The 22,827-nt window shown below is 41.5% G+C and overlaps 1 protein-coding gene across 2 annotated transcripts; it reads right to left on the reverse strand.

The window, feature by feature from the left end:
• Nucleotides 1-25: 25 nt before the first annotated feature.
• LOC115574396 (cAMP-specific 3',5'-cyclic phosphodiesterase 7B) lies at nucleotides 26-22,156 on the reverse strand. Of its 2 annotated transcripts, XM_030405898.1 has the most exons (13): nucleotides 21,828-22,156; nucleotides 18,042-18,102; nucleotides 8,186-8,275; nucleotides 7,508-7,671; nucleotides 7,364-7,427; nucleotides 7,096-7,191; nucleotides 5,979-6,079; nucleotides 5,128-5,259; nucleotides 4,921-5,012; nucleotides 4,480-4,624; nucleotides 4,294-4,390; nucleotides 3,986-4,066; nucleotides 26-3,886 (listed from the first exon to the last, which is right to left on the reverse strand). In XM_030405898.1, exons 1-13 carry the CDS (start codon nucleotides 21,846-21,848, stop codon nucleotides 3,663-3,665), a joined length of 1,368 nt encoding a protein of 455 aa, XP_030261758.1. In that variant the 5' UTR covers nucleotides 21,849-22,156; the 3' UTR covers nucleotides 26-3,662. The 2 variants fall into 2 exon arrangements, with proteins under 2 accessions (XP_030261758.1, XP_030261757.1); XM_030405897.1 differs by lacking the exons at nucleotides 18,042-18,102; nucleotides 21,828-22,156 and adding an exon at nucleotides 13,988-14,900.
• Nucleotides 22,157-22,827: the final 671 nt, after the last annotated feature.

Genomic DNA, 22,827 nt, shown 5'->3' on the forward strand with positions numbered 1-22,827 from the left:
ACCACACATACAAATACACATGGGATATCTGAGGCATTTGATTTTTAATTTTAAAAAAAACAAAACATTGATTTTACCGTTCACAGTGCTCAGAGGTTGGTTGTCAGAACAGAAATGTACAGTCAAGAAGTCTGATGACCCGTCCAAACACCAATATACAAATTCAGATTCACTGTCAAGTCGTGTCTTTGTAGGACATAGTGCAAACGTCTCTGTTAACTCAGGTGCACTCTTAGGTAGGGCTACTTATACCAGTACAAGTATGAATTTGGGATAGCATAGGCTTCGTTTGATAACTACAAAGATGTCGGTCCTTAAAGGGGCACTGTGTAGTTTTGGAGAGGAAATTCAAGCTCAGAATTTTAATATCAACAATATTAACGATTAATACAAACTCAGTGAGTAAGTGAATCAACAGGCTGTTCTCTGAGGGAAAATAAGGTCCCCAGATCAGTAAATATGAAGCTGGAAAGGTGGCAGGGTCCGCCACATATAAACAAAGTAAAACAGTGTGAAGTTGTGTCGTCCTTAAAGGTCAGTCAAAACTACATAGTGCACCTTTAAAGGGTAAGTGGGAATTACTAGTGCATATGTGAAAAAAACTAGTTTAAAGCCTGTTGTGGCTCCAGACGAAGCTGCATGTCATCTCATAGACTGCCTTCTGTGATGTCAGTCAGTGCCTTTGTTGCATTGTGGGTAATGTAGGTGCCATGTTGAGAAAAGGGAAGAAGTATGTGTCATAAAGGAGGGGGACATCTCCGGTTCTGCTGTATCGATTTGTTTTCAAACTGTCCATAATGAGTCCAATGTTGTTATAATGTAAAACCTCGGGCTGGCATTACCCACAATGCAGCCTGGTAATTGACTGACATCACTGGAGGCAATTTATCCGATTTCACCTATGCAGTAGTTCTCCCCAAGACCTGTAAACACACTGTCATGTGTAAATTTGGTGGAGTTGCTCAGTAAGGTAGCTAACATGTACTGTGGCTATCTCCTGCTTACAGTAGCATTAATAAGAAGAGGAAACACAGCTGCTAAATGGACCTTTAGTGACATACATTTCTCAACTCAAGAATTAACTCTGCACTTCAGCGAACATGGTCAAGATGAGCTCCAGGTATTCAGAGAAAATGGAAAATGTCAACATATACGACTGGTGATGAAGATCATGATTTTAAGCCCCAGAACTGAACGGACCTCATGGTAAGATCGTTTTCATGTTGATCGGTCTGACTCGCTTCAGTTCTGCATTTAAAACCAAGAAGAGACCACATGCAGGATCCTTTAAGGAGGTAAACAACAAAAACAAAAAAACACTCCTCAAGTGCAAATTGATAAAGACGGTTCATAGTTTACAGCCATGTTGGTATTTATGTTTTAATTTTGATTCTTTTGTGTCCAGCCTTGTTATGAATTCCAATGTACAGTATACACCGTCTGAAACCACCTGGACACGAGTAAAAAGTCAACTTCTTTTTAATAAGTAAGATAATTGTATTGAGTCTGGTATAATAATCACTCTGTCTTAAAAAAAACATACAAAATACTTGTACTTAATAGTGAAACCTGTATGGCTCAGTGACCCTGTTTCAGTGCTGACTCTGAGAGGTATTGGACGGCGGCCCGAGGCCTCCGGTCTCGACGGCAGCGATGTGTGACTTACAGAGAATAAATGGTGTGCAACTTGAGACAACACAGTGGGGGTTTCAGCGAAGCTAATGAGTGCTATAGTGAAGGCGTTTGAATAATCTGCTTACAGCTATAGATATTTACTAACTTTATTGCACTGCACCTCATCGAGGAGGCTTATATCAGGTTAAAAAACTCATGTGTATATATATATGTATTTGTTTTTACAGATTTTCTGAACTAATCTCAATATGCTGCATGTAGAAGATACTGCGTGTCAGCTAGGTTGTTAGAATCATAAAGCTCAGGTTGTTCCTCTGTAGCTCAGGGAAGACGTGGGGCCTCTGTTAGCACCGTGTACACAGCATCGACTTAAATCTTAAATGTGACAGCCTTAACTTTACATATTCAGAGCAGAGTGGTTAAAAAAAAACAAAAAACAAAAAAAATAACATCGGTTCAGCTTACACTTGGACCAAAAAGTATCTGGAAATACTTAGTACGCTCAAATCAGCATGTGGATCCATTTCCCGACTGAGATTATAGATATAAAAGTACCATTTTAGACGATGAATTCTATATATTTGGAATATTAAATAATGGTGTTTACTTTCCTGCAACAGACATCACTGCATTATATCATGAATTAGATATAAGATTTAAAAAGGTATTTGCAATTACTATTTGACCCAAGTTCACGTCTCGAGATACAGTGCACACAGTGCCTGCAGCAAGTGTAAAAAGACAGTCAGTACAAACGCCTTACAGAGGTAACGGAGCGGAGTCAGAACAGTACATTGGCACCGTGGTAATGCCGAATGGGTGTATTAACCCAATCTGACCCTGACACTGGGTGAAAGATGAAACAGGAAACAAGCTGCTACGACAACGTGAGTGTGTGTTTGAGTACGCTGGTATGGCTGAAGAAAAAAAACTAAAAAACAGGCAGAAACTGTACGAAAACCTTGTCCAAGGTAATGATGAGCTCCAGTACAAAATGTGTTTCACAGACAGACCAAGTTGCTGTTAAGGCTTTGTTGTAGTATGAGCTTGTAAAGTGAGGTTCTCCGATAGATAAGTGCACCCATTAAGTTGTTACAAAGGCAACACCAGTGTAAGAGTTGCGTTTCCCCAATATCCAGTAAAAAGGTCGATACATTGCAAAGATTTTGGCATGTGAAGTGCTGAGGTCGAACATCACAGTAGGTACAGATTATACTGCTTGTAATACATGAACACACACGCTTCTTAAAACATCCATCTGAAGCCACTCTGCATCAGTCTTTAACTGCAACATCGGCTCAGTCCGTCTTAAACACAGATTACATTGTACAGTTTAAAGTACTCTGACATGTCGACTTAGTGCTGGAGTTAAAAACACACCTCAGTGAAAAGTAGACCAGTGAGACACTTGTATGAAAGAGCATCCAGAAGAAGTGCGAGCTGTACAAAAGAGGAAAAAAGTGAAAAGAGCTTAATACAGCGTGTATTGTCTAAAAGTTTAAAAAGCGTAATATAGTGGGTATATTCATATATTCCTCTTTTTCTTTAATATATATATATTTTACGTCATCTCTTCCCGCACAGTCCCGCTGTATATAATTTTGGCTTTTTAAATTTCTTTATTGTTCAAGCAGCATTGTGCAAACACTTTAAAACTCTCTATCTTCATCGACCTTTCTCCTGCAACAACCTTTAAAATTCAATTCCTGCTTTATCTCAGTTATGTTGAAGCAGATGTCACAGGGTTACAGAGAAAGGCATGGCTTTGTCAAATTGGCATTTATTTACTAAGATCCATCCATCTGCCCAACCACGAATCTTTCTCCTTCTTTTATTTTTTCCCTTGCAGGACTTCGGTCCTCCGCTCCAGCAGAGGGAGCCCTCTCTCCTTCCCGCCCAGTGCTCCCACTCTCAGAGCCTCTGATTGACCAGCGGCGGGAGAAAATATGCTGGAGGACAAACAAGGAGCTGGATCCTCTCCTCCGTTCACAAAGGATGATAAAACATCTGAAGACACGGGAGGAAGATTACGGGATGTCTTCCCCCTCTTCTTCTCCTCCACCTCCTTCAGGCTCAGGCTCGTCAGCGTGGGAGTGCGTCTCTGTTTCTGAAGGTGTGTGTGCGTATCGTAGGCGGCTCCAGCGGGCCTTGTTCTTGTGCAGGTGGCCCATCATGGTCTGGCTGAGCGGGCTGGGCTCGGTGAAGCGGTGCCACTCCTCAAACAGAGGCTCCACGATGTAGGAGATGAATCCTGCGAGAAACACAACAAAGGATCAGTTGAGGAACTTCGCTTCATGACTCGAGACAAGACTGTTTACATTGACAGGTGTATACGTATGTGTGCACTCACCTATCTGAATGGCTGGGACAGAGTCAGCCTGCTGGTTACACAGAGGACTAATCTCCAAGTCAAACTTTCTCTCCAGGTCACCTGTTGGGTTCAAAGCCAACATTTAGAAGGCAGAATCTAAATGAGTGAAACTTAAGACATCAATCAATTAAAAGGATAATTGTAAAAATCCACACAGAAGCCGACTAGTTCGACAAAAACAGCCCTACATCGATTTCTTGATTTATTTTGAATTGCGCTGCATGTATCCCTTCTGTAAAACAAAGTACTTTTCCTTGTTAAGTGATATGAGAGGACACGTTACTCACCCTGCCTGTAGAATTCCTCACACACCCTCTCACTCCACTGTCGGCTCAGCTCCCAAACCCGACACGGATTACAGACGTCTGCACACTTCAGAGCAATCTGACGGCACAGACGAGATTCACACATAAAGTCTACGTAGCAACCATATTTGTGGAAAATACATGGTGTTAGGTCGGTGCGCAGTGTACCTGCAGTATAAAGTGCCTGTGTGAAGCCAGCTGGAGGTCCAAGTCCTGGTTGTCCAGATGTTCTCTGAAGGTCAACAGGAACTCATTCTGCCTGCTGATGTCTGTAGCCAGGATGAGAGAGCCCAGCTGCTGTTCCATGTCCTGCCTGTAGAGGAGAGGGGGCGCTACTGAGCAAAACCAACAGAATCCACCAATGCATGCACATTTTGTTTACTCTACCTGACCACAGCAGCAGGCAACATTTGTGGGATTACTAACGTAGATTTATTATTTAGCTCAAAAGATTTACAGTGTCTGTGAATTGTAAAAACCAGTACACCTCTTAAAATATGAAAATTAAGTAAAAAAAAGGTCATTTAAACAAAATAATCTAAAATATTGATACAAGTCTTATAAATCCAATGTCAGACAACTCTGGTGTATGTACGTGTGTGTTCTTACGAAATGTCTGCAGGCAGGTGGGACAGCAGTCCTGACTCTCGCAGCATGCCCACAGTGGATCTCCAGTGGTGACTCTCCAGCACAGACGTGTTCTGTACAGGAAGGGGTCACATCCAAAATGAGTTTCACACAGATTTAGAGACAGGCTGGACACTAATTAAACACAGATCAACCCCACACACAGACACATGTCACGGCTGCATGTACCTGGTAGAGGGATGCCAGGTGGTGTCTGGTCTTGATGAGGAAGGGCTGATTGACCCCAGGATGGTCCACATCGTGGGCGGCCGCTGCCATCAGACCCAGGAACACGTCCAGAGGACTCAGCTGCTCTGCCAGCTGCAGAGAGTGAAGGACACGTGCAGTCATTTCAAGTGAACTTGACATTCAGGAAAAACACCATGAAGAGCTGAATTCATAATGATTCTCCTGACAGGTGTGAGTTTCTTTGCAACAGTTAATTGATGATGACTGATAAAAGTTCCATTTGTAATTGAAGTACAGCAAAGGACCTATTTGAATAATTACATTTACCTCTAAAAATGTACAATTTTAGCTCAAACTGCCTCCATTTTTAACTGCATGCTCAAATTATGAATTTTTATTCACAACGACCTATGTGTGTGTCTCAGGGTGAAGATAAATGCTTATTGCTCAGTAAAGGACAAAATGCCATATTGATCGGAGAATCTACAGGCTTGTGAGCGCGTGCTCGTCGTCAAGAACACACTGGCACGTGTGCTCCATTAAATCTAATTTATTCCAAGTGCTTTTAACAAAATAGGTGCATCACAAAGTGCTTTAGAGAGCAACAGAGGACACAAAAGCAATTACTGTATAAAGGGAAAAGATGCGAAGACAACTGATCTGGTCAAAGGGCTCGTGGGCTGTGGAGGGACGTGTTGTCGTGTCGAAGTGAGAGGGAATTATCTTTCAGCAAGAGACACTAATAGGATCTGTCAAGGAGAAGCTCAGGGCTACTGAAGCCTTGTAGGTGGTGTGAGACAGAAGGAAACGGAGAGTGTGTGTGTGTGTGTGAATACAGTATTATTCATTACCTTGGGCTCCTTCAGGTAGCAGTACATGGCTTGAGTGACATCCGCAGCGTGAACAGCATTGTGATAGGGATTCTGGGAGTGGTAGTCCTCTTGCACCATGCCTGGCAAGACGGGACATAAAGATAAACCCATTAAACAATTTTAGCTGATTATCAGAGCAGACTGTTGTATGCAAGATCGATGTTGTCACTCAGCAGGGAATGTTTGAAAGCACATTTTATATTTTTCTTAACATGTCTTTGAATTGCGGATGTTGAGCAACAGCTGCAGTGACCCAGTATATAAAATGAAGCCTTAACAATTTAGATTACAGAAATGCATCTATTGAACCACAGAAATTCGATCCATCAAATTCATGAAACAACCTTAATGAAGCCTTTCTTTACTTGACAGACCGGTCACGTGACCCCTTTGGGCAGGTTTCTTTGTTGTGTCATGAGGAAGTGCTGGCGCTTGAATCATCACATGGTTGTGCACTCATTCATGTTAATGGGAGCATTATTATTGTGTGCAGACTCACATGTACTTTTGTCCGCACATAGTAATCACTGTGTTTGGATGCGTGTGCTTCTGTAAAACCTTTTGCACTTAGTCTCCATAACAACACGCAGCTCATTGTTGCTCTGCTGTGTCTGATATCACGGTTTAGCATAGTTTGGATACTGGATTAATATTCACTTACAGCAAAGCCCCTTTGTTTTTGTTATTGCAAACATAAACACGGTGTCTCTTTTGTGATGACTGATTGGCAGACAAAGGAACAGTTGACGTCAGTCTGGGCTTTCCTGAAAAGTTAAACCCTTCTCAGCTTTCGAGAGCACGCTGGCCCGCCAAAAAGGCCGCTGGGTGCACTTTTTACAGAACAAATGCTTTCTATGGGGCTGATGATCAGGTTGACACTTTGCATGGCAGCTGCTGCTACCGGTGCATGAATATGTGTGTGAATGGGTCAATGTGGCGTGTGTCGTAAAGTGCTTCTTAACAACTATTTTTCCCTGATGTTTAAACAGACATCTAACCGTAGAAGAGTTGACGAGTCCAAAGGTAAGAAAATTGTCAAAACTAAGAACAATTTAAAAGGTGCTGCTATATTGAATGACACTTCCGAGCAGCTTACCGAGAAACCTGTGCAGTTTGACCATGTCCAGCTGGAAGTGGTGAATGAGACCGTAGACATTGAAGAGATGGCACATCAAAGTCACCAGGCTGTTACCTACAGCACACAAGTTCATATTTGAGAATCTAATTTTGCAGTACTTTGAACTTTTAACAATCATTAAACTTACATTTGAACAAAAATAAAATAACATTGACATGTTATGATAAAATGTATTTAAATCAATGAAGTATGTAACAATTTTCAGTCGTACAAAAAGCCGTCTTACCATTAGTAAGACGATCGAAGAGGAAAATGTCAAAGTTCCAGGTGCCTACTTTTGATAACATGTGCTGTAACAAAAGAAACTGTGTTCAGAACAGATGTGTGATTCACAGCTGATACACACAGTGAGTTTGTTGACTTGTCTTACCGCAGCTTGTCCCAAGTAGTCATCGTCCAGTAGGTGCAGTGACCCCGGGGTGTGGGGCACCAACCCCCTGAGCAGCCTGGAGGCGTGGCAGTATCTCTGAAAACTCAGCAGACGCTTCACCTTTCTCCTTGTGCCAGACTCTACCTCCCCCTGCTGGGCACTGGCTGAAATGACAAGTCAAATGATTTACTTCCCCCGACCATGAGGAGTTCATGACAAATGTTATGTGACAATGTAGTCCAATACTTTCTGGATCGTATGTGTCTCTGTCCATAAACTGAGGAGCAAATTAATGCAAGTTCATTCTTCATCAGGTACGCACACATATGTGTGTCTCACTTTTGGAAACAAACTAAATTTAATTGAATTAGTGATGAACAGGGCAAAAAGCAGGGTATTGCCAGAAAATGTATTTTCATTTGTTTGTTAGTTTTTAGGTCAGGAGACCTTTTTCAAAGCAGATGTGTATTTCAGTGGTTGGTGCCTAAATAACTATTGTTTAAAGGGTTTATATTTGATACTCGTCTTAGTACCTTCAATTCTGAACTGGTACACAACCCCAATGTCTTTTTTTAGAACTTTACTCTCTTTGTAATAATAAAAATGTCATTTCAGTTGTAAAATTATGTCATCAAATACAACCAGCATTGATTCAAACCCTAGTCAGGAGAGACTTACTTTTGAGGATTCGCAGGTCAATCAGCGGGTAGGAGCCTCGTCTCTCAACCAGCAACACACCAGCATGACCAGTGTTCAGTCTGCCATCAGCTGCAAACAGACAGAAAGTAAGAGGTCAAGGTGAGGAAGATTGATGGAGAAACATAAATATTTGGTGTTATCACTGAGGTTCTGTTGTGGTCATTTTTGGCTCCATTTTTGAATCCATGCATCAAACTTTCCAGGAGGCAGCAGAGAGAGAGAGAGGGCGGGTGTTTAGGCAACAGAGTAAGGAAAGCATGTAGGAGCATCATGGCTGAACGATAAGTGGAGCAGTCAGAGGGGTGATGAGAGGACAACGGAGCAAAGTGTTCCACATGTCCCAGCAGTTATGTTCGAGACGATCAGCCTCATAAAGTCCGATTTAGAGTCGTTCTGAAATCAGCCTCTGTGAAACAAGAGGATCTTTGACATTGCTGAATCACTAGGACACCGTGCATCTGGTCCCAGTTTGCCGAAGCAGAATGGATTTCATGCCACGGTGCAGCTGTTGTGATGCTCGTCTGAACACTTTGTATTCATCACAGTGAGGCTGCCCTGACCGCGTACGTTCTGTTCAGACAATAATTACTGTTGTTTTCAGTGTCGTTTCACACTGATGCAGATTGCCTTGGGTGATCTCAAGGAAATGCAAAGAATCAACATGTTTATTGTGCATTTCTCAAACATACATAAAGAATAAAACCATTTAGTCAATGTGGATTTAAAATCTGGCAGAAACAGAGAAAATATATTTAAAAATAATTAAATCGTAGTGGTTAAATCAAGTATTTATGAAGTAATTTTGAGGACACAATCTACATTGTGTATCCGCCAGCCTGATGGACTGATGTACACCAATTAAACAACTAAGTGTGTTTTATTCATATGTTTGATGGGCCCATGTGCTTCTGTATACACATTTTGTCCTGAATAGATTAGGACTGAAACCAATTCCCATTATCAATTATTCAGATGGATTTAGTCTAGAAAATGACAAAAGAAAACGGTGAAAAGTCTTCAGACTGCGTCTTTTGCTCAACAACAGTTCAAAACCAATAGATTATTCACTTACTATCAGAAATGACAAAGGAAGGCAGCAAATCCTCACATTTAAGAACCTGGAGGCAGCAGATGTTTTATATTTTGCTTCATCGCTTTCACACAGATCACTTTTTCTATGAGGCTTCAGGATTATTTGGGAGAAGTGTAAGACGTACTATTCCCTAAAACACCCCTCTATTGCTTAAAGAGACAAAATTTAGTTTGAAGATAATACCATATTTATGAGGTAATAACACAAACTCTGAAATATTTTTTTTTTATACGTAAGTGAATAAACAAGCTGCTGTCAGAGGAAAATAAGGTCCCCAGAACACTGAAGAACGAAAGGTGGCAGAGTCCGCCACATACAAACAAAGTGAAGCAGTATGAAACTGTGTCGTCCTTTTAGGTCAGGTTGTTTATTCAGTCATGAAAACGGAGAGAGTTTGTTTATTTAGTTTGTTTAGGCAAAAAAAAAAAAAAGAAATCTCTTTCTCTGATTAAAATGTACTCCCCAACACTACATAGTGCACCTTTAAATGTTATTTTCACGTATATCATTATCTTTACATTGTTTTCAGTACTTTTTACTTATTTATATATATTGTACACCCCCTCTCTTCTATTATCTATAATGTATAAACATCCCATGTTCCATGTTTGTGCTCTAGAATTACAACATGACAAGCAAGAAGTATGGATCCCTCTGTAGTGGTACGTATGAAAAAGACGACTGTCTATGCTGTTGCTATCGAATGATTCTAAATATTAAGACATCGAACACTCTTGTTTATGTCTGCAGAGTCCTTGAAGCACTCTTTTCCGTTTTAATCCTTACCTTATGAGCACCTACTCGACAAAGAAGGGGAAAACAGCAGCACAATGGATCCTTGGATACTGAATACTGCCTCTGTTTAAAATGCGCAATTCGCACACACCCCGAGGCCCGAGACAACAAGACACAACAGAGCTAGGCCCTAAGTCACGGCTCACATGCACACACATGCAACTTGCACTTGAATAAACTAAAAAAAACTGTGGGAATGCTGAATAATTTACAGATCAGATGTGAGGGTAACTGGAGCGTATCGTGTCCCAGAGGTTGCAAAATCCACATCACCTCTCTGACTCCGCGAAACAGCTCAACTACCTGTTAATGGGGTCGGAGTCGCTGTGGTGACTCCCTCGGGGGGGGGGGGGGGGATGTCGCCAGATCTTGCCTTGCACGTATGGGCTGCCGACATGACAGGCAAGAGTTTACAGGCAGGTGTTCACAGGCAGGTGTTTTTTTTTCCTCCTCCAATGTGTGCTCGTGCTGTGTAGGCTAAGCAGCTACACATAAAACATAAGGTGGAAAAGCGGCACCATTTCCTATTTATGCATCTTATAGTCGGACAAACAAATATAAACCGCTTGGGTGAAGTGACTCAGACTGCTAAAGTGAGGCAGAAGAGTCCCGCTGGCCTAGATTGAGCAAGAAAAAGGGGAAAGCCTCTTTGCTTTTTCATGCTGCGTGCTGGCTGCCAAGGAGAGGAGAAAATACATCATCCGGAAAAAAAAAAAAAACACTGCAGTAACGCTCAGATCACCCCCCTCCAACGCAGACAAACACACACACACACCACCCTCTTCGCTCCATACTTCTATTTTATGTGTCACTCCATCCTTTATTCCTCCCCTCATTCTCTCTCTCCCTCGCTACCTTCCTCATCATCCTTCATCCCTTCACAACACCCCCTCTCTCCCCATCTGAGCCGTCCTCTCTCCTCTCCTCTCCTCTCCTCTCCTCTTTCCCTTTCTCTTCCTTTAACTCTCTCTGCGGTAAATAGGTCATTGTCTCTACGCGGCGCAAAAACTGGGTCATTTAGGATGAAAACGTGAATCGGTTGGAAAAGGGTGTTTGAAAGAATTCACACGCGCCTCGTCAAACACTCACTGGCCATGTACACACACACACACACACTTGCAAATGAGGTTAAATCCCTGATTCCAAAAACAAGATCACCCACACACACTCACACTCACATATGGGGCAAAGATACGAACATGTTTGCTTGGCTTCTCTTGAATCTGTGGGTGTTTACGGCACATATAGTGCTGTGGGGCTGTTAGTCACACACACACACATCTCTGCCATAGGCAGCGCCAACACTTGAATACAAATGGTTAGAAAACACACGGTGGCAGACGATGTTTCCTGCTGCTTCCTTTAACTGGACACATACAGCGTGTCCACACAGCTGGTTGGAATCTCCACATATAGATAACTCCCTGATGACATTTTTTTTTACTCCACTGAAATTCTAGACACAGGGCTGTTTTTCTCTAATGTCTGCACAAACAGATGTAAAACAAAGTGCACCTTTGCACAGCATGAGGTAGAGACATGGTGAATTAATAATTGAATTGCACATTGATAACTTGTGTGTTCCTGTTTATAAAAATAAAACTCCTTTGAATCCTCAGAATATATATGTGAACATGACACAGACCATCTTAAAAGCATTTCTGGTTGTGTGGAAGTATAAAGAGAAAGGAAAATGTGGGTTTATATTTTGTTTTATATACATCCTATGGCTGATGCCAAGCATTACTTCAATGGCCAAGATTCCGCTGTATATTTTCTCAAAAAAACTGAGTTGTTGTTTGGTGTGGACTATGTTTTGTTACTCCAAGGAAACTCATGATGGTTAGTGACCGTCGACTGTACACTACTTTTCACGATGCATTGTGGGATACTTTGAATCAACCATTTAAGGTATAAGAAATCTCATTACACATTCGGACAGCATTTATAAGAATATAGTACACTATATGGTGGGTAGTGAGCGATTTTGGACACAACCCAAGTAATGGAAACGAAAGGTATTCTGGCATCATGTTGACTAAAATATTTTTGACATTCTTGTGTGATCAAACACGCAGGTAAACACAATGAGCAACATCAAGGTCGGCAAAAAATTATCAAGGTCACGTACGATGAGTCGATAACACGCGTACGTTAAGTCGATAATGTAGTTATGGTGACAGACCTAGTTTGGTCTATAATGTCGTAATAATATAAAATTGACATCATCAAAATGTCTTGTGATGTCCAAGCAGCAACCCAAAATACAATGATATTCTGTTTAATATCAGGATAGGATTAAGGAAACCAGCTAATAGTCACACATGAGGGGTTGGAATATATGAATATTATCATCTTTGCTCGAAGCTGTGAGTGACATATATTCAATATCAATCTAGAGGAAGTAAAAGTGGTAACAAAGTTTCTGTAGGTGAACCTGTGGAAGGATTCTTACTGGTTCTTTCCGTGCAGAACCTGAAAAGGAACTGTGCCTTATTTATTTTTTTAAATACAGTGTCTGACCCTCTGCTTCATGTCTTGCTATGACAACATTTGAACTGAGAATTTTGTAATGTATTTTAATTAATATTTTCAAGGTTTAATCAACTGTTTCACCTGTAAGCTCAGGTTAAAATGCTAACCACAGTCAGTTGTTCTTTTTCAACCTAAATGAACTTTTTCAGCAGATTTCGGTCTGTATTACGGTAAGTGTCTGGATGAGTCACCGTGACTAGATCACACAGTGTCTCGACACATATTGTATGTGGAGAAAATCAAATAATGGGCAGATAGCCTTTCACGCTCTGTCGTGGGGAGTCATCAAACGAATGAGGTCACCACAACGCAACGGGAAAGTTACAGGCAGTGAACATCACACAATTGTCCATTTTCCACCTTATGAGTCACTGCTTGCGCACAGGTAATTCCCCACCGTCTGAATCATCACTCTTCAAAAACACAATAAAGACACACTTTAAACTTCGTCCAATGTCTGTAGTCAACTGATTACTGATTCAAGTATCATCCTCTTTATATGCTAATATCAAACTCAAGTCAAGTTGTCAGTGTGTCATACTCATTTCATCAAATGGCAATGAGATCATCATTATCAGAAAACATTTGACGGTTTCATTACTTGTGTCAGTCTGACATTAACAACAGAATGATATCAATGTATGAGGCAGAATGTCAAAGATTAGATCATCAAGACAGATCACTGGTTTAAGGTCAAATCATCACTTCTGTATTGAACTCATTCACATTCACAACTGGCAACAAGATTGCTTTGTGTCACCGGTGTTACACGGACAGCGGCTCTACTGATGGCGTCACGTCAGTGTCATCAGTCCAGCTGCAGCTCAACAGATGGTAACGCAGCTTTATTTAATGGAGACTCTTGGGTTTTACAGCCCAAATCCCCTCGCCTCACTGTCTGCTCTGCCTGGGTGTCTGAACTGCCGTGAACCTCATCTCAACCCACAACACTTCTGAGCACACGTGGACGTAAACATATGGCCAGAGGCGTGCTTGTCAAAGATAATCCGTCACACACGCACACGCAGTTGTCAGAAATGAAAATGTGCACTGAGGCATGGTTAAACATTCACAAAGAAAAAGTGATGCACAAAACAAGGCCAGGAATCCTTACTCATAATCTGTGACCTGCCGAAAAACATGACCACTGTTTTGTTTTTACGAAACATATCGACAATTAAATGTCCACAAAATGTTCACATTGTGAAGGAGTGTGCCCCAAAATGTCACCCATTCTATTATGAATGTGTAGCGACCACAGTGAACGAAAAAAAAGAAAAAAATACATAAGCCATTAAATATTTAGCAGAAATCTGACTCCCATAAGCTTTAATGTACTTGTATTATGTGCAAATTACCTTCCAGATGAGCGCTCCTGTCTTCTAAGTCATGCTTCACCACGTCTATATCTTCCTTCTCTGCTTCCACCCAAGTGCTCGCCTGACTTCTCTCAGGACCCAGGGGGCCTCCCCTGCGAGCCCTCCAGGCTGCCCTGAGCTGTCGTATGAGCGCTGGAAGCTCCAGGGCCAGCGACAGGCCCCCGCCGCAGGTCACCGGAGGCATCCTGAGAGGACCCCAGACCGGCGAGCGGGGGGCCTCATCTGGACAGACCCCGACTTCTACCCCGACGCCCAGACCGGAGTCCCGCATCCTGAGATCCGGGCCCCAAAGCCCGTCCAGCACTGGCATTCTCGCACCGAACAGAAAACGGATGGATGACGGGCAGGTGCAAGAAAGGAGAGATCAAAAGTAAAGACGGGATTCAAACTGATGGAGGGAAGAGAGAGAAAGTGATGCTGGTGAAAGAGAGAGCGGGAAAGGAAAAGAGAGACGGCAGAGGGAGAAGCTCACTGTCAGGTAGCCATAGGTGAGTAAGAGCAGGATAGACAGAGATAGATGTAAGTCGAGATGTAGGACAGTGAAAATAGAGACCGCAGGGCGAGACAGAGAGGAATGGCTGCAGAGTGAAAAAAAAGGGAAAACAAAAGGGAGCAGGGAAAATCCAGAAAAAAGAAGTGAGAATCCGTCTCTTTCCCTCTCTCCCAGAGTCGGCAACTGACGGTCTGCTCCCTGCTTCTGCCGCATTCTCTCTACCCTCTACAGTCTCACTCGCGCCGATGTTGTTGTGGAGGATGGAAGCCCCTCCCCTCCCCGCTCGCAGCTCGCTTACACACTCTCTCTCACTCTGCCAATATGCTGCTACGGCGAGGGCAGACGAATGGGATTTGCGCGAATGCCTGTGGTGCCGTGGGTTCACGGACACAGCCTCTGTCCGTCTCACGGTCAGGTCGGCGGGAACGCAGAGATGCACAGATATGAAATGCATCATCCAGTCTCAGTGTTTTAGATAAAATCATCCGAATTGTGCAACAACTATCCTAATGTTGGAAAATAATGAAAAGTAATGAAAGAATCCAGAATCAGAATCTTGGAGCCCAATTAATGCCCTCGTATGTGTACTGTAATGTTCAAATTACAGTTATATAAAGTAGAGGCACACTCAGTAAATCGCATAAAATCACATTAGCAGAGTCTGACAAAACTGAATAATCAACTCATTCTGCTTGAAGGTGAAACAAGATACATGCCGAGCGAGTCACCCTTCGTTGAGGCTTCACCAGCATGTAAACACTTGAGTGGATTTATTTGCTCTGAATTCTCCTGGCCAGGTGACTAAACCAGCCTTGGGTTTAAAACACAACTGGGACCTCTGATAGAAGCAGAAGAACGAGATGTGCTGATCGAAACGGGAAGTCCTTGGAAAAAATGCTCCAAGCAATGTAATATGAGAACAGAACACTTACTGCATCCAGAACTAATATGAACTAACAAGATTCCTACTTTTTCATGAATTCGAAGTCTTGTCTTAGCTGAATCTCATTAAATGACTTCAATGGCTTTAACTGAGCTGCTTTTAACTCAGATGACCTGGATATTCGTCTGGAACTGAGTCCACTCTCCTCCCGTTGTCTTTCAATGTCACAAGCACGGCCGAAAGGCATCCAGTGGTCAATTTTAATTAACCTGAACGCAATTAAGTGGATGTGAGTAAATAAGACTTATTTGTTCCTCTTTACACACATGTGATCATGGAGGATGCAGCACTATAACTATTGTTTTTTTCCACGCAAATGTTCCCTTGAGAAACAATCACATGCAGACAAAAATACTCTCACTCACACACACACACACACACAAACACACACACACAGAGTCACATAACCTTGAACATCACATATCAGACACAAGAAGTCGATTGCAAGAAATCATGAGACAAAGCGTTAAGATAAAAGATTCACAGACTGTGAGAAACTGTGAGAAGCGTGCAGTGATACATAATGGACAGCAGGATCATTCCGTGGAGATGCACCGTGGCTGCGGACTGTGTAGTTATGTTGTAGCTATGATCAATGAGTTAATGTTGTAGTGCAAGTTTTGTTATACTTGTTAGGTGTAGTGATTTAATGAGAAATACTTCGTACTCGAGCGAGTTAAATCTATAATACAACAGAAACAACTTGATTTATTTAGACAGCTAAAGCTTTAAACAGCTGTCAGCATAATTCATGATTACTGAAACCAACAGAGGCTACAAACCTTACCAAGCTTCACTATTTTCATCCTTTTCATAATGCTGTTTGCTCATTATTAACAATGAAGTGAACTCAGGTGAACTGATTTTTTCACTATCAATTAATCTGATGATTATTTTAATGATTATTCACTCTGCTTATAAAGATAAAGATTGAAAAATGCTCCAGAGCCAAATGTGGCTGACCAAAAGTCCGGAACACAAAGACTCCTCATTTACTATCATAAATGATATAGAAAAAGCTTCCAATTCTAACAAGCTAATGTTTGACATTTTAGCGGTCTGCTGTGACTCTTCCCGTCGTAAATATCTAACACGTTTAAGAAGCGGCGCCAAGATCACAAGGCAAAATGTGATGATAGGAAAAACATGATTCTTTGAAAACCACACACTGAAAGTTTATTATCGTATCATCACCTGACACGGACAATAGAGAACATAGTATGTCCAGTCATGCTTCTAAATTACAATTCTAATCAGCTCAGCAATCACACAAACAACATTATGTTGCCACTCGCAAGAACGGATAAAATTCTGTGGCGACTAGAAAAAATCTTGCTTGTACAAAATCCTGTTGTATGTGACTGTACTGGTGAAAACACATGAATAAAGCTGCAAAAGAATAATGGCAAAAGACAAATGGAGCTTAATATTCGTAACTGTGTGAATGTGTGAAAAGAAGCCATGTGACAGAAAGCAAGAAACAATGCAACACTGATAATAGCACGGAATGAGAGAGAGAAAGAGAGAAAGATATCAGGGAGTCAATGAGGGCAGTGGGAGTCTGGATGAGTAAACTTGGGAGCCGGCCAGCCGACTACTGGCACCAAAAGAAACCTCTCTCACACACACACACACACACACACACACACACACACACGATGCATAGTTGAAAGCACGACAGAGATTGCTACCAGTCTGTACTCCGAGTATAGTGTGTATGTGAGTGACAACCCTAACCGACAGGCCACTTAGTTATTTTAATCTAAAGCAAACTGTGGCAAATGTTTGTATTATTGACATACAAAAAGATGGACAAAGCGTCTCCACTTCCTCGGAGTCTGTGAGTAGTGATCGGTTGGTTGAGCCAATCGTTAGCAGGGCTCAGCTGCCCATCAGGATGGTTCACTCCGTTCTTATAGCATCAAATATCTCATTAAGTCAGAAAAACATACATCACGTGAGAAGACAAGGACTTAAAATGACAGAAACCATGTCTGGGAACAATTTACTTGATGTGTAATTTGCGTTTTTAGTCTTGCCAATGTTCCATCTGCTTACAAAGAGGGGACGGGGTTTACATTTCTGCCTGTTGGTGTTGCAAGTATGTCAACACATTAGTGCACTTATTTGCCTGACTCCACCTTTCTTTTTATTATATGTTTAAGGTTGCTTCACATTTATTCTGGGAACTTCTAAACAACTTGGACGTCCAAAAGGGGAAAAAATAGCTTGAGCTACATCTCAAGGTCTGAGACCGTAATAATAAACGGCTACATTTTACTGTCTCCGGTTCACAATCTACTCCAATAAACACAACTGGAGTAAAACTCACCGTGGGCCAGAAACAAGTTGGACTTTCTCCAGAGTTATGAAACTTACTGTATTGGGCCGGTCAACTGGACAGTGTACACAGAGATAGCAGAAATATGCCTCAGTGTTTGACAGAGATTACACTGGGCCTCATGTGACCAGCAGCCTGAAGCACTGCCACCAAATATTTGGACACTTTTTGCACTATTGATTGATCTGCTGTCGACCACATACTGTACATGAACACTCCTTTGGACTGTGGTATTTAGGTCAGTTAGGGTTCTTACCCAGCATGCGAACTTGTATGGCATTCTGCTCCGACCTTTTAAATGCGACTGCTCCACACCTCTGTGGCAAAGAGAGAGAGAGGGAGAGAGAGGGAAAGAGAGACTGAGATTAATATTACAACACCCCAAAATACACACTGCTATCACAGATCATCAATGAACCTCGCTAATAAATAGAAACTGTGCTTAGAGTCATGGTGACCCGCTACTATTTTCTGATTAAGTGGCTTTAAATCAAAATGTGAATCCTGAGTGTTACCTTGCACACATTTTTAATGGTAACTGATTGTCTTACATCCTTGAAGGCATCCGTTAAAAGGCTTTGCTTCATCTTAGTAAGAGTGGGTCAGTGTTAGAGACAGTGGCATCTGTCTTTTCAGTAGCGACGTGTCTGTGTGTTAGCCAGCAACACTGAAAAAGTGGGTCAGGCAGCACGCTGGCATAGACTGGCAAAGATCTGGACATTAATCACAAGCTTCCACATGGCCGGTCCACGCGGTCAGGGGTCTCAAGTTATCTTTTTTCCAGTCATTTTAGAGTTCAGGTCACATGTTGTTGTTTTTCCTCCTTTACAAAATACTATCAACAGACAGAAATAGTATAATAGATCAAATTCACTGGATTTCCCACCACAGAAAGTCAATACCACTGCATCATAATCACATCCTGTAAAGGCTTATACTGTCATAATGAATCATTCACTGTCATCACTGAAGAATGGTGAATAGTTAAAGTAAATGGCCCCAATAGACATCATCATAACAAAACTTTTTCATTATCATCAATTTCCCAGAGACCAAGATGGCGTCTTAAAAACACTACAAGGAAACTCAATCTAATACAGACGCCTTTCATGAGATGAGTGGCTGCTTCGATATTACTTTCAGTTTGATTTTTGTCTTATTTTTTTCAAATTTCAGTCAACCAGGAATATTCCAACTGAGATTTAAAATCTCTTTTACAAGGGAGTCTGTTTTGGCGCCCCACGTAGTTTCTGAGTGCAACACCACTGTTGTAAATACAAATCCCAATCATGTAGGTGCGAACTGCAAACAAAACTCATTACATCATTAACTTTAAAGCACTTTCACCAGAGAAAATGCAGGTTTGAGAATATTTTTTCTTCATGCCTGTCACCAGGGCGAATTCTTATCCTATGTTTGTGAGGATCACTGAGGGGTGTCACATCCTGATGAAGCTGCTCTCTAATTGTTGGAACCATAACTTGAAAATAGCTGAAAAGATGAACTGATTATCAAAAAGGTGTTTTTTTACTCTGTCTATTTCACGTCTGATTCATATCAAGCCTCGATTAGTGAGTCCTGAATAATTAAGATGTCTGCTTTATCACTTCATGCCCCCGCAAAAGTAATGTGACAAGTATTTTCCATCGCTGTTTTTGGATTAACACCAGACAACAGCTTACACATCTCTTTCTGACAAGTTAACATTGACGATCAGCAGTGTGGTTATCTGCCACTGTACCCTGATCTGAGGTCAGTGGCCAATGACAACACAAAGTCCTGTGCTGCAGCTCAGGCAGACTCTGCTCGGTACATTTTTCAAGTGAGGTCATCTATTTATAATAGCTAGTAATGGCTACAATAGTTATAATGGTTCAACATCTGTGTGTGAGAGTTGTGTTAGGACACTGAGTAGTGTTAGTTTAGAGGAACATGAAGGCACAGACTTGTACACATTTGATAGAAAGCAGAACCTGACCTTATGGACACAGATCTGTTATCTCTTCTTATACACACTGGATCAATTACAGTGTTTAACGGTGGATCTGGGGAAGAAGACGGTCATAAAAGTGCACCTTGAGTAGGTGGATTTACATTAAAATTAGCTCACTGTTGTTCACTGGCAGGCAGGAAATGGGTGGGTGGAGACAAACCAGAGGCAATGACGCTTCACTCATCCAGCCCACGTGGTTAGGGCATGTTTACAGGATGCCCTCTGTCAAATGTTTTTTCCGTGATCTCTCTAAGAGTATGCTCACATCATTACTCACCTCAGCTCGACAGCTCCCAAGTCAAACTCTATTTTTGCTTATGGCTGGCTCCTGTCAAACTGTTTACATTGAACAGGTCTGTTCACTGTCTGCTGTACATTCACCAAAAATGGATTTGGAGATTTGGATTTTAACGTCAGCTTTTGAATAATTTGCTGCCTAGATATGTGTACACACAACAACACCACAAGTGTATACAAGAGGATTAGAATAAGGTTGAGAAATAGTCGTCCTACTTCAGTTTTCCAGGAAAGCAATGCAACACATAAACAAAGGTCCTTTTAAAAAAAATGTCAGCTTATATGTAATAAAACTTTCAAGTTTCTTAAAAAATGCTTATGAGAGTCAATCTGACAAAAAAACATGTTTATGATGCGATAATTAACGCGTACATGTTCTAACATATACAGAATAACGTCAATAACAGTTTTATAAGCTTTGATGAGGTCCTTCTTACCTAATAGCAGACATGTCAAGTCATTTGGTTTAAGTGTCAAGGAAGTTCAAAGTAAGGACAAGTCAAGTCAAGTCATGTCACAGGTTGATTCAAGTCAAGTTCCTGCAATCTTACCTGCAGTATCTGATCTCAGTATCAGAGAGCTAATTAACTAGAAAGTGGACAAACAACTGCTTCTAAGGACAGCCACTCAAAAAAACCTACCAAATTTTAAGTGGTTGCACAGCAATCCAGGCACTTCAGATAATATAAATATATCAAAAAGTCTTTATTACGGTGGCTTGTCAGTGGTGGATGAGGAAATCAAATGTTATAATCAAGTAAAAGTAGCAAAAACACATTGTGAAAAATACTCTGTTAGAAGCAAAGGTAGAGCATATTACATAATATATTGCTGTATTCTAATTATTAAAGCATCATTGTGTTTATCTTAACATTTCAGCTTGTCAAGACAGGGCCCCTTTTAAGAATTTTAGTAGTAAAATTCATTAATCTCATAAAAAAATAAAAATAGCAAAAAAATGTGAGGAATTACTTTGCTGTTTATATGTGGTGGACCCTGCAACCTTTCTGCTTTAAACTGTGTTCTAGGGACCTTATTTTTTCTCTGAGAACAGCTTGTTTATTCAGTTATAGTAGTTTGAATTATTACCTCATTAATATTGTAAACATAAAATTCTAAGTTTGAATTTCTACCCCACAACAACACAGTGCCCCTTTAATTACTTTACACTGCTTGGGTAGCTTCAAGTACAGTGGAGAAAAAGTACAATACTGTAGTAGAAGTATAACATAGTAGTAGTATTACCTTAAAAGTGCCACACTGCTGTATATATATTTGTGTATTTTAAGCATTCATAACTGTTTTCAACACATTTTCTGAAGCAACATAAACCAACATCTAGCCCCTGGTCTACATGTGGTCTGCAGTACCCAGGTGCTGCAGGTGGACTGCTGCTGTAAAGCTGTCAATACACTGACGTGACTTACAGTACAGTATTACACAAGGCCCATCACTGCAGCTTACACAGTAGAGGAGGTTATACATGACGGAGACAGAACCAGAAAATTACTATTCCTACCATTAAAAAACACCAAGGTCACCATAAACTCACTTCCTACTCACAACATTTAAGCTCCTATGACAACAACATTCATAGTATAGAGCACAATTCATCATTATAAACTCTCTTCTGAGCGCTGAAGACACTTTACAGGAACATAATATGAATGTAAACACTGCTTTTCGTGGGTCTGCTTCAAAAACAACTGTCTTTTTTTGCCCCATATGTCGGTGAAGTCACGGTCTACGTACCTCGACCATTAAACAGGACATTTAACCATCGCGGCCGCTCGTGGATGCCAGGTGAATGCGACGGCGCGTGCGGGAGTGTTTTCATGTCACGGGGGGCGCACGAGTGAGCCGCATACAGCAGGACGAAAGGTGACCGTGCCCTGACTGACACCTGTTTATAAATTAAAAAAAACAACACACACCAACTACTTCATCCTCCTCCCGCCGCCTTGTGAGTGTGTGTGTGTGCTCCGACCTTCCTCGCTCCGTGAAGACAGTGTCGGCTTTTAAAAGAGGCGAGCAGAAGTTGCCTTTTCCGCCCGTCGCGCGTGTCGTATGTGTTTATATGAGTCGCTAGTGTGAGCCGCAGAGAGGAGAGGAGAGGGGAGGGGCTAGTTGTAGCATCAGAGGGGCGGGACTTGCGTGGGGTGGACCAATCAGAACGGGATACAATCTTTGGCCTCGGTTAAATGACAGTGCTTTTATTTTGGAATACATCGCTATGAAATTGAAGCGGTGTTTTCCCAATAAAAGGTTGTTCCTGATATGTGGGCCAGATAAATGCAGTACAGGGGCCCTGTGGCAGAAGAGCTGCGGGCCCCTCTTGACCCTATCCGTCCTGGATTATGGTGATGTTATCTATAGACATAAGGGTATCTTGACATCTATAGGGTAAACACAAAATTTGGGAAAAACTGCTTTCAGTTTCAGTGCTCCATACACTTGGAACATTTTACAAAGTACATTTAAACGCGATACAGTTATACCTAAAGGTCAGTTTAAGACTTTTATTTAAAACTACTCAGCGTTCAAACATAACTGTTTTTAACTAAGTGCTGTCTTGTATGGTTGTCTGCCATACATATTTTATGTACCTCTGTTTTATTTGTGTTTTGTCATGTTTGTTTGCTTGCAGTTGCTGATCCTCTTCAGCACCTTTTTTTCCCCGTTTTATTTATATTCTGTCATATTGCTTTTTATCTGTAATCATTTTTTTTGTACCTGCACTGTGATTATGTCA

Source organism: Sparus aurata, chromosome 22 (genome assembly GCF_900880675.1).
Source record: "Sparus aurata chromosome 22, fSpaAur1.1, whole genome shotgun sequence".
NCBI classification, from domain to species: Eukaryota; Metazoa; Chordata; class Actinopteri; order Spariformes; family Sparidae; genus Sparus; species Sparus aurata.

Bases quoted from the DNA above. Each gene is read 5' to 3' on its own strand.
- LOC115574396 (XM_030405897.1), bottom strand. From the start codon at position 14,318: ATGCCAGTGCTGGACGGGCTTTGGGGCCCGGATCTCAGGATGCGGGAC. The intron at 8,276-13,987 runs GTAATTTGCACA...GTCTGTTTGCAG, and splicing joins CAGGAGCGCTCATCTGGAAG to CTGATGGCAGACTGAACACT. The intron at 4,391-4,479 runs GTACACTGCGCA...CTGTGCCGTCAG, and splicing joins ACAGGCACTTTATACTGCAG to ATTGCTCTGAAGTGTGCAGA.